General features: G+C 54.8%; 1 protein-coding gene across 4 annotated transcripts; it reads right to left on the bottom strand.

Moving 5' to 3' along the window:
* Window positions 1-298: 298 nt before the first annotated feature.
* On the bottom strand, window positions 299-10,721 carry ASB10 (ankyrin repeat and SOCS box containing 10). 4 transcript variants are annotated; one of them, XM_006211301.4, is made up of 6 exons: window positions 9,910-10,721; window positions 8,864-9,131; window positions 5,625-6,144; window positions 1,442-1,555; window positions 781-966; window positions 299-630 (listed from the first exon to the last, which is right to left on the bottom strand). In XM_006211301.4, exons 1-5 carry the CDS (start codon window positions 10,178-10,180, stop codon window positions 781-783), a joined length of 1,359 nt encoding a protein of 452 aa, XP_006211363.1. In that variant the 5' UTR covers window positions 10,181-10,721; the 3' UTR covers window positions 299-630. The 4 variants fall into 4 exon arrangements, 1 of the variants encoding a protein (XP_006211363.1); XR_012074141.1 differs by lacking the exons at window positions 299-630; window positions 781-966; window positions 1,442-1,555; window positions 9,910-10,721 and adding exons at window positions 2,359-2,503; window positions 2,739-2,868; window positions 3,929-4,070; window positions 9,284-9,863 and having other exon boundaries at window positions 4,990-6,144; XR_012074139.1 differs by lacking the exons at window positions 299-630; window positions 781-966; window positions 1,442-1,555; window positions 9,910-10,721 and adding exons at window positions 2,524-2,868; window positions 3,929-4,070; window positions 9,284-9,863 and having other exon boundaries at window positions 4,990-6,144.
* Window positions 10,722-11,595: the final 874 nt, after the last annotated feature.

Raw genomic sequence — 11,595 nt, 5'->3', positions numbered from 1 at the left:
CTGCAGTGGCTCTGCTCTACCCAAGGCTCTCTGTACCACCACCCACCCCCATCCTCTGGCTGGCTCTCCTTTGGGCCTTTTCTGACGCTGTCTCACCTGGTGGCTATTCCACCATGTCATGGATCAGAGGGGCAGGCCTGCCTGGGATCCCTCAATAGCTGGTGGATGACAGAGGAGGCAGGTGATACCGCTGGCACCATGGAGTAGATCCAGAGAGACGCCATAAATCTGCCCATCTTGAGTCCCCTGTGAGCCAACCAGCTCAGAGGAAGGGCTGTTGGAGACAATACTAAACAACACAGGCCTGGAGATGTTTAATGAGCATACAGGGTTTGGACAGGCTGGAGGGGGGCCTCAGGAGACCCCCAAGAGGAGTATATCATTTGTCATGAGTCCTAGCTCTCTCTCCATCAGATGTCACCTTGCCACATGGTCTATCCGCCACCCTCCCTGGTGGGAATGACAGCATCCACATCTGCCTGTGGAGCTGGATCTCCTGCTGAGAGGGTCACCTGGGTCCAGATTTGTTCAACTCAGTCCTGAGTTCCAGGCGCTATGAGAAGTGGGCTGGCATCTGCTAGGGGCTGGAGCATTTGCTTTCAGTCTCTCTCTCAGAAGGCCAGTGGACATCTGGAAGGAGAGGTGTGGATTCAGAGAGGTCCAGTGGTCTGGAAGTTTGGGTGGTTCTGTCCAGGGCCCTGTCCCCAACCCTTCTCTTGCCTCCAACCCATCTCCCCCACCCCTAAATGGCTGGAACTGTCCATAGAACCCAAGACTCACTTAGTAGAGCACATCCTCGAAATCCAGCTGCAGGTAGCGGAGCAGGCGGGGTGGCAGGGGCAGGCGGGGCAGGGCCTGGGGCAGGCAGGCCGCCAGGTGAGCACGGAGGGCGCAGCGGCTCAGATGCTGCAGTGATCTGGGCTGCCTCACCAAGGCGAAGAGGGAGGAGTAGAAATGATGGTGCTTCTGGGGGCAGAACAAGCGGCTCAGAGGCAGCCTTGGACAAGTGGTACCTACTTCTCCTAAAGAGGGGAGGCTGGTGGCCGGTGGGTGTCTACAGGAACTTCTTAGAAGTAGGGAGTATTCGGGGTGTTCATTCTGTGAGTATTCTGAGTAGCTTCTTTTATTTTTTTTTTTAACATTTTCTTCTGGCCTCCTGCTGGACCAGCTTGCATGCCCCCACATTTTTATTTTTATTTTATTATTTCTTTTTGCAGGGGGAGGTAATTAGGTTTACTTTTTTATTTTTTTGATGCAGGAACTGGGGATTGAACCTAGGATCTCGTGAATACTAGGCATGCGCTCTACCACTGAGCTATACCCTCTCCCCTGAGTAGCATATGTGGGGCTGAGTGGGGTGACCCACAGGGCTTCCCTTTAGGAGATGGAAGTCTCTTGGGGTAAGCTGAGTGATTGTGTGTTCAGGGTCCTAGGATCTGACCTGCAGAGTTTCAGGAGGCACCAGGCCCATGGCCTCCTCAGGAAGCTGCATGACACTGTAGGTGTTCATCAGGACTTCAATGGTCCGCGGGGACATGCACCAGCGCTCCAGCACCTGCAGGAGGCAGAGATGCATCATGGCTCCCTGGGTTACTACACACTGCTGGTCCCCATCAGTCCACGCAGGGTGACCAGACAGCGAAGGAACAGCTGTCATGGGTTGAATTGTGTCCTCCAAAAGATACATTGAATCTTAGACCCAGTACCTATAAATGTGACCTATTTAGAAATAGGGTCTTTGTAGATGTAATCAAGTTAAAGATGAGGTCATTGGGGTGGGGCCTAATCCAATATGATTGCTATTTTTTTTAATGGCAGTACTAGGGGGTACTAGGAGGATTGAACCCAGGACCTCGTGCACGCTAAACATGTGCTCGCCCACTGAGCTATATCCCTACCCCTGACCACTGTCTTTATAAAAGAAAACAAACACACAGACACACAGGGAGAACGTCACGTGACGACGGAGGCAGAGATTGCAGTGGCGCATCTACAAGCCAGGGACTGTGGACAACCACCCGAAGCTAGGAGACAGACCAGGGACAGATTCTCCCTCAGGGCCTCCGGAAGGAGCCAACCCTGCGTACACTTGGATTTCAAATTTCCAGCCTCCAGAACTGTAAGGGAATGCATTTCTATTGCTTTAAGCCACCCAGCTTGTGGTATTTTGTTGTGGATGTGCGTGAAACCAACAACAGCCCACATTTCTATTGTGCGTAATTTATGCCAGATGTTTTCTTAGTAATTCACATGTGTTAACTCTTTTAATCCTTATCCCTACAAGGTATGGGCTGTTATTAACCCCATTTTACAGACAAGGGAAGCTGAGGCATAGAGAAGTGAAGTAACTTGCCCGAGTTGTAGTTTCAGCAATCCAAGCCTGGCAGTGTGGCTCTTTGCCCTTAACTACCACGCCGTCCTGCTCGCCTGTCTGCCTCTACAAGGCTCTCTGCTGGGTCTTCCCGGATGGGAATGGGGTCCCTGACCTGTGCGGTTGGAGCTCCTGAGCAGATAAAAGGATCAATGACTGTATAAGGCAGCATCTGCCTGATGCCCGGTGAGGGGTGGAGACTGGGGAGGAGGGCTGGGTGGTTGGGAAGGAATTCACAGAGAGGCAGGCTTGGGCTCTGAAGGTGAGGAGAAGGGACAAAGCCAGCAGAGGCCTGACATTGGAGCTGACATGGGATCAAGTTGGAGGCAGACTCATTCTTTCATTTCTTCATTCAGCAGATATTTACTGAGGGTCACTATAGGCCAAGCAATGGGGACCCAGCAGTGAGGAGGAGAGACAGGTCCTTGTCAGCTGGGAGTTTCTCTTTCAGAAGGAAAACACAGCGAACACGTAAGTAACCACTTATGGACATCCTGCTGCAAAGGAAAAAGGCAGGCTCAGGGGCTAAGCGTGGTTGGGAGGGCACTGTCCTAGATAGGTGGTGCCTCCTGGAGGAAATGGCCTGTGCCAGGAGGGGCAAGCCATGCCGGGGGAGCAGCCTGTGCCGGGGCACCATCCACATGGTCAGAAAGGCAGCCACGCACACCTCGGCCACACACAGGCACCATCATACCCTCCTATGCCTGCACGTAGTACCTAGAAGTAGATTCGTGCTTCAGCCACTCCATTCTTGCTGTATTCCTCTGCATTGCCCCCACCCCTGCCACACGCACTCTTTCATGTAACATTAGGGGCTCTAACACCCTTGCCTACAAGAAGAGGAGGTCCTTCTGCCTGGCAGGCTGGGAATCCTACACGTGCTGGGGAGTGGGAGCAGGTGGGAGGCCTTGTCCAGGGAACACGGCCCTTGGAGAAAGCATCTCGTACACCCGAGGCCCTCTGCTTCTAGCCCTGCGTCAGGGCAGTGCTTACGGGAGCTGTCCCCGCCCACCTGCCAGGAGCCGACCTCTCTGCCTCACTCCAGGCTGGTTACATGGGACTTTCCTGCTCTTCTCTGCTACTTCTGCCTGCCATTCAGGCCGTCTCTCTGCCCTTCTCAGCTCACATGGATTCCTGTCTCTGCACTCTGCCTGGAATGCCTGAGCCTTCCTCCTCCATCTCTCCAAGCCCTGCCCATCTCAGGCCCCATTCCCTCCAGGAAGCTTCCTGCAGCTGTTCTAACCTGCATCACTCTCTCCCTCATCTCATGATACCCTGCACTGAGATGGTGCCCAACTGCTTTCCCAGTGCCTTCATATACATCATCTAACTTCAGAGCAATACTGGCCAACAGGTATTAAGCAGTGACTCTAAGTTAGACCTTGTCCAAAGAGCTTTATGTGGATGACTTGTTTGTTCTCATGCTAACCCAGGCATACTGTTACATCCCTATTTTAAAGATGAGGAAACTGAGGCCCAGAGAGGTCAAGCAACCTGCTGAGGGTCACACAGGTAGTGTTCCTGGCCCCAGAGCCTGCATTCTTTGTTACCACCTACCTGCCAGGTTGTTGGGAGGACTGAGGGAACCCAAGCAGCAGGTAACACACCTTAGATCAGTGTCTGGTGTGTGATCAGGGCTGGGCGTATTTCTACTGTTCCCACTCTGTTCCTGTGGCTTTTCATCACCTTTGGGTCAAGACTGTATCACACTCAAGGAACATAGGTTCAAAGAATTCCAGTGACTTGCTTAGAGTCACACATACAAGCATTAAAACCAGACCCTGGCTCCAGGTCTTCTGAGTGCCCAGTCAAGTATGGTGGCTCCTGGAGCACTGGCTGGGGCTGTGCAAGCTGCCTTGCAGGGAGGAGTTCCTCACTGGGAGACAGGCACCCCAGCCAAGCCTGAAACCCTGCAGGTGGTGGAAGACAGATGCTGGCTTTTTGTTTACCTGGGATGTCGTGGAGCCTAGATGAAGGGACGAATGGGGCGCACTTTGTTGTGCTGGCCTCTTTGTCCCCAGGGCAGTGCAGAACAGGGCTGGAGGGGCGGGCACTGGGGTCCCAGGAAATCTGTTTGCTGCTCCACTTCCTCCTCCCACCCACTCCCCGAAGGGGAAATCATTAGCTGTCAAAGCCACCGTCAGATTACAGGGAATTGCTCGTCTCCTAATTATCTGGTGTTAATAGGAGATTAATTAGTGTTAATTGTTGATTTTCTTGTATTTTCCCAAAGGGGAGACCAATCTGCCGAACTCTCGGGCTCTTTAATTATTTGGTCTTGCTTAGGAATCCAGACAGATGCTTCTAGGTTTATGAGTGAAGGGGAGAGATGGGGACAGCAGGGGACCATCCAGGGCCGAGCAGGGCTGCATGGTTCAAGCCTGGAGGCAGGGCAGGGGACCTGCCCAAAGCCTGGTATTCTATACCCATCCTGACCCAGCTCTTCAGAGAAGTGGGGTCCCCACCCCAGTGCCAGTGCCCTCCGTGATATTATATAGCCCCCTCCAGACACAGCAAAGTATGGACAGGGTCCCCTGCCAGGGACCCCTGCCAGGGCATCAGCAACACAGGTCTTCTAGTTGAACCCACCTCGGGGATATTAACGTAACAAAAGATACAGACTGGAAATTGACAGTGAAAGGCGTTTTCTTTGGTGCCAGGATAGCAGCTGCTGGCCTGAGTGGTGCATGCTCTGCTACGCTCTTGGAAACAAGGACTACGTCCATCTGCCGATAGTCAGGAGGCCTTGAATTTCGAGACCCAGGCTCATCGCTCTGCCCTGAAGGAGTGTCTCCTGTGCCTGGAGTGTCTCACTGAATGGGCTCCACAGCCAAGGGGAGCTTCCTAAAAGTGTCTTTCCTCATCAGCTCTCTCTCCTGGTGAAGAAACGCCTCCCTGCCACCCGCCTCAGGCCTGGCTCCTCCTGCCTTTTCAGATCCTTTATAATCTGGCCCACCTGCCCACACTCTGCCTTCCTCACACATGCACGTTCATACACACGCGCAAACAGGTGTGCACGCACGTGCACCCAGCGTATGCTCAGGGGCACACACGCGTGCACACGCACGTATGCCCCTCCTGCTGGGTGTGCCTCGCTCTTGCCCCACTGGGCTTTGCTTACTTGGTAAGTGCAAGGCAAAGTACTGACCTACGTATCCATGTTTCAAGTTGCATCCAGAGCACGCTGGAGCACAGGCCTGGGTCTCCCTAGGCCCTCACTTTCATGGCCCTCCCTCTGGCCCCAGCCCCGTACCTTGGGGAGAGCCCCAGGCCAGACTCGGACAGCACCATGGTTGAGCAGAGCTCGCACTGTGTGCTCTGGGCTCTGGGCCAGGGCTGCGGCTGGGCCCTGCAGCGCACAGTGCAGGGCTGTGTGTCCCCCATAGTCCATGGCGTTGGCGCTGACCCCGCAGGACAGGAGCAGCTCCACAACGGCTGCGTGGCCACGGCGACAGGCCAGATGCAGGGGCCGCTGCCTGTCCTGGTCAGCAGCATCGGCGTCGGCTCCAGCTGAGAGCAGCAAGCGGCACAGCTGGAAGCAGCGGGCGGTGGTGGCCTTGGCATCGGCAGGGGACGTGCAGCGGACGTCACAGGCGGCCAGCAGTGGGGTCCAGCCTTCAGCATTGCGGGCATCAGGGCATGCCCCCCGTCTTAGAAGTAGGTCTGCCAGCTCCACGTGGCCCAGCCGGGCAGCCACATGCAAAGGGGTTTCCTCTTCCTCCTCAGAACGACCATCCACTTTGGCTCCAAACCTCAGGAGCAGCTCTGCACACCTAGTAAGGATGAGATGGCCGTGGGGAGGAAAACGGGGCACAGACCCTCACCCCTGCATTCCTGCCAGTCTGAGCAAAGCCAACCTGGGGAGGCTCTTGAGGGGCTCCTGGTGCTGTCTGCCCCTCACCTTCCATCCTGTGTGCCACTAGTCATCCCAGCAACATTCTGCAGCATCAACAGTGCCCTCTTTCAAGTCCACATACTCTCTGCAGGAGTAGTGCCCTAAACCCTAGGTGGGGGTTAAAGTCACCAGCAGCCGTTATGCAGTTAGAACAGACGCCTTCTGCGGGCGTCACGAGTGCCAACTCATTTCATCCTCATGTGTTCCTATGGCAGGTTCAGAAGAGGAAACCGATTCGCTGAGGGTGGGAGGAACTTGGCATGTTCACACAGCTAGTAAGGGAGCAGCTGGCTTTTGGGTCCAGGGGGCAGCAGGGCAGACGGAGGGCTCTGTCTGCTGGGATAGGAGGAGGAGGTGGGGAGGGGAGCCTGGAAGTGGGCACAAATGGAAATTGAGGCAGTAGGAGAAAGAACAACAAAACCAAAATTGATTAGCCAGATCTGCTCCAAGATGTCCCTCACGGAAGATCATGTACACCTGGAAGGATGCATGACCCAAAATTCAAGGCTAAGGGAACCGAGCCTCTTTGAGCTCCAGTTTCCTTATCTGTAGAATGAGGGTAATTGTTCATATCTAGACTGAAGATGTTGTGAGCAGATGAGACAGTGCCTGAGAAGCTGTTAGCATAAACACTTATAGCGGCTGTACTGTGTGGGGGCGAGGGTGGGATAGATGGTGATGGATCATGGGGGCTCATTATATTAGCCTGTCCATCTTTCTATATATTTGAAATTCTCCATAATAATTAAAAAAAATACATTTGTTTAGTCAAAAAAGGAAGGATCACCAAATGTGACTGCAAGGAGGCTGGGCTGGAGCACGGCCAGAACTAAATATGTGGGACGTATAGAAGGGCACTGTCCAACACAGCGGCCACCAGCTGCATGAGGCTGTTAAGTACTTGCAGGGTGGCTGGTCCTAAGTGAGATGTGCTGTAAGTGCAAAATATACACCATTTTGAAGACTTGATACAAAAAAAGAATGTAAAATATCTCATTCTTTTTAAATACAGATTACATGTTGCAATGATAACATTTTGAATACATTGTGTTAAATAAAATATATTATGAAGTTAATTTCACTTGTTTCACATTTATATACCCATGTTCATAGCAGCACTATTCACAACAGCCAAAACATGGAAGCAACCTAAATGTCCATCAGTTGATGAATGGATAAACAGAATGTGGTATCTACATACAATCGAGTATTAGTCAGCCTTCAAAAGGGAAGGAAATTCTGTTACATGCTACAGCATGGATGAACCTGAGGACATGATGTTCAGTGAAATGAGCCAGTCACAAAAGAACAAATACTGTACGATTCCACTCATAAGAGATGCTTCAAGCAAACTGAGTCTAAAGGTATAATGGTGGTTGGCAGGGGTAGGGGAGGGGGAATGGGGGGTTCTTTTTCAAAGGGTCCAGAATCTCAGTTTTGCAAGATTAAAAAAGTGAGAGTTGGATGGTAGTGATAGTTGCACAATGATGTGAATACACATTGTGCTACTGAACCGTACATTTAGTACTGGTTAAGATGGTAAATTTTATGTTATGTGTAATTTACCACTATGGAAAAATTAATTTCACCTGTTGCTTTTTCATGTCTCAATAGGGCTATGAGAAAATTTAAAATTACACACGTGGCTCATGTTATATTTCTACTGGACCACACTGGTGTAGAACACATTTTTCCTTCATAATGTAAGTCAGTGGAATTCCCTGAAGGCTGATGAGGTTAACAGGAGAGAGAAGGTCCAGGAAAGGGGGACCCAAGAATCTAAATTTTGTCACCATTCAGGGGCAAGATGTGAAATTTGGTGGGTGTGCAGTCAGTAGAGAGAAGGCCTCTGTCGTACGTACAGTTCATAGGTTTGCCAAGGCTCCCTGTGCTGGGATTCCATGCTCATCAAAAAATTGTGAGGACTCATTCTCCAAGGCCCCCTATGCATAGGCATAATTATTTGGGTCACTGTAAAGGAATATTCCCTACAGTAAATGATGTATTGTCACATTTGGGTATAGCCATCAGTTTCTTGTGAGTTTGGTTAGTTGGGGTCAGTCCCTGAGCTCATTTACCTAAGGGTGCCTGCCAACATGGAAATGCCAGATCAACCATGTTGAGAACTAGATCCTACCTTCAAGGACCACCACAGGCCCTAACTGGGGACCCACAACCCCCTACAGTCTATCTGGATCACTAGCCAGTCAGTTCCCTGAGGGCAAGATCGTGCCTTAGTTACTGTTGTGCTTAGCACAGTGCCTGGGACATAAGATAAACTCAGAAGAATTAAAACTTTACAGTGCACCACCTCCCCCATAACGGACGCACAACTTCTCCAGTGTGGGCCATGCAGCGGGGCCCTGCCACAGCCCTCCTCCACCCCTGGGAAAGCAGAAACTGTTCTAGGTACAGACCATTCCAAAGCTCACTGGGCCAGTGGTGGGATGGTTTGGGGAAATCCTGACTCTCCCCTGAGCCTCAACTCCTCCATCCCAGCTCTCCAGGCCTGCCAGGGCCTCCTCCCTCTTCCCCCTGAGGCTATCTCTTTGCCTCCCCTACAAGTGCAGTGGGGGTTGGGGTGAGAGCTCACTCACTCAAGGCTGCCAGCCTCCCCACAGAGGTGTAAGGGGCGTTTCCCATCCTGGTCAGGGATGTTGGGGTCGGCTCCAGCCACCAGCAGCGCGTGGACGCAGGCAGCGTGGCCGGCAGCACAGGCCTCATGCAGGGCAGTGCGGCCCCCGGGGGCATTGTCGGGCCTTGCCCGCCGCCTCAGCAGCAGCCGCAGGACTTCTGTGTGGCCCCGGCTGGCTGCCACGTGCAGCGGGGTGGTCAGCTCCTCCTTGTACGTCAGAGACCAGAGTCCTGGGGAGAGATGGGATGGGGCCTCAGACCCTGAGGGAGGCAAGAGCTACCAGGTAGCGAGGGTGTGGGCAAAGGCCAGGAAGAGGAGCCCAGAGCTCCTCCCCAGGCTTCCCTCTCCCACTCAGCCCCCGCCCTGTGCCCCTGGCCCATACTCAGAGCGCGGATGTTGAAGCGGAAATCCCTCCATCGCTCTGGGTCGCTGGTATCAAAGATGGAATCCGGAGCCAGGCCAGTGCTGGAGTCAGTGAGGATGCGGGAGACAGAGCCCACGTCCCCGTCCAGCACTGCCTGCCAGAAGGCCAGCGCGGGTCCCGAGGCGGTGCAGGTGACGATGGGTCCCCGGCCAGACTCCTGGCACTCTGCAGACCCTCTGCTAGGCTTTTCCACCAGCCTGGCACAGAGGGCATGTCTGTCACCGGAGGGCGAGCCCTGCCCCCTGCATTCATCTGCGGACCAGCTCATGAGGGCAGAGTGTGAGCATGTAGGAAGGGGGTCAGGGGAGGAGAGGCAGGGGTCACAGGCAGGGAGAGAGAGAGGAGGAGGGCGACAGGGACAGATCAGGGAGAGTGTCTCTGTGTCCTCAAGCTGAGCCTGACCTGGCCACTTGGTTCAGCAGGAGCTATTCTGGGCTCCACATGACTTCTCTCCTGGGCCAAGCCTCGGGGTGGGAGAGAAAGAGCCGGGGGCTTCTGCTTTTCCTCAAGCACTTGGTACCTCTGGGCCTGGTGTGGTCAGCCCAGGCCCCTGGCCCTCAGCGCCTCCCCCGGCCGCCCCTCACCCCTCTCGTGGCTGGTCCAGCGAGGCTCGGCCGCCCGGCTCTCCAGCAGCAGGTCGGCTGTGCTGTGCGGGGGGAAGAGCTCCTGCAGCCGCGCCAGGTCTCCAGTGTACAGGGCGTTCTGCAGCGCCATGTCTCGGCACAGCAGTGGCGATGGCAGAGGGGGCTCCCAGGCTGGGCAGGGCTGGGACCCCCAGACCCGGCAGGCAGGGTCCGAGCGGAGGTACGCCAGACGGTGTCCCCAGCGGGGAGGGGAGCTCCTTCCCCCAGGCATGGCCAGTTACAGGGAGAAAGAGCCAAAGAAGCAGGGCTTAGGGTGCTGCTGCTGGCAGACTGGGCAGGCAGGTGCTGGGCCCAAGCCAGTCAGAGGCCGGGCGTGGGAGGGGCAGGGAGCACACACAGGCCATGCCACAAATAGCCCCGATGGTCCCAGCTGTCAGTCCCAGGGAAGGAGGCGGCAGGCTGGGCGTGGGAATTAGGAAGGAGCCTGGAGAACAGAGTGAGGGTGGAGTCCTCCAGCCCTGAGCAAGCCCGGGGTTGTCCCCATCAGACTGAAGGGACCACCGAGATGGTGGTGTTCAGTCCGCACCAGTAAAGCCCAGAGGTGGGAAGAGCTCTGTCCAAGGTGTGACACCTTGTTGCAGGGCCCGGACTAGAATGGGGTGGGGGTACGGGGACTCTCAAGCTGCCATTTTCACACTCTTTCTCATCCATCACGTGCTTCACCAAGGCAGCCTCCAGGGGCCTGAGCTCTGATCCCAGAGGGAGCATGTTGGGTAACCAGATAATTTTTCCTGCCCTCCTAGATGTCACCAATCAGCCCTGCACCTTCCCACTCCCAAGCTCGAGAGAGGGCTCCACGGGAGTGACCAATGGCAGAAAGCACTCCACTCCATGAGGGACCCCCTCCAGGGTTCTGTGCAGGGGAGACCAGGCTCAGCCACTGCTATCAGCCAACAGGCAGCCGCCTCAGCGCTCACCCCCCACCTCCCTGAGACCCGGGGCCTCTTGTGGGAAGGAGGAAGTGGCTGCCCACTTGGACACCTTAGGATAACAAGACTTCTTCCACTTGGGGAGATGAAAAGGGAAAAAGGGAAAAAGGAAACTCAAAACTCAGCCCCTGGGGACCACTGCCCCACACCAGGCCCTCTCACTCCAGCCCAGTGGTCTCGCCTTACCTGGCTCTCATGACACAGGGAACACGCTTTGACCTTTATTCCCACACTCCTTACACGGCTCCTTCGGAGGGAACCCTGGGGCTCCCCTCACGGTGGCAGGGTTATACCCTGCTCCCTGAGTTCCTCGACTCCAGCCCCCACAGCAAGGGGAGCCTGCAGTTGGACTTCGGCCCAGGGCAGAAGGCTATGTCCCCTTCAGCCCCTTGAAGGACATGCTCTGGGTCAGAGGAAGGCGGGCAGAGCTTGGGCAGATGGGGGTGGGCGGGGTGGTTCCCGGAGAAAAGTGGTGGAGATGTCTCAGAGAGTGCCCTGGGCCCACACACAGCCCTTTGCTCTGGCCACCAGTACCTCCCTTTCCCTACAGCCTTCTTCTCTAGAACCTTCTCTCCCCACCCCACTCCGCTGCTGCCCAGAGCCCTCACCTCCCTGACTTTCCAGACGCTCCTGTAGAAATAACCAAACCCTAGAATTGAAGGGACCATGGGTACAGGCTGATCCAACCTCTCCTCAT

This window comes from Vicugna pacos, chromosome 7 (assembly GCF_048564905.1).
Source record: "Vicugna pacos chromosome 7, VicPac4, whole genome shotgun sequence".
In the NCBI taxonomy this organism is placed as follows: Eukaryota; Metazoa; Chordata; class Mammalia; order Artiodactyla; family Camelidae; genus Vicugna; species Vicugna pacos.
Note: the sequence above shows the minus strand (reverse complement) of the source record. Positions and strands in the feature narration are given on the sequence as shown.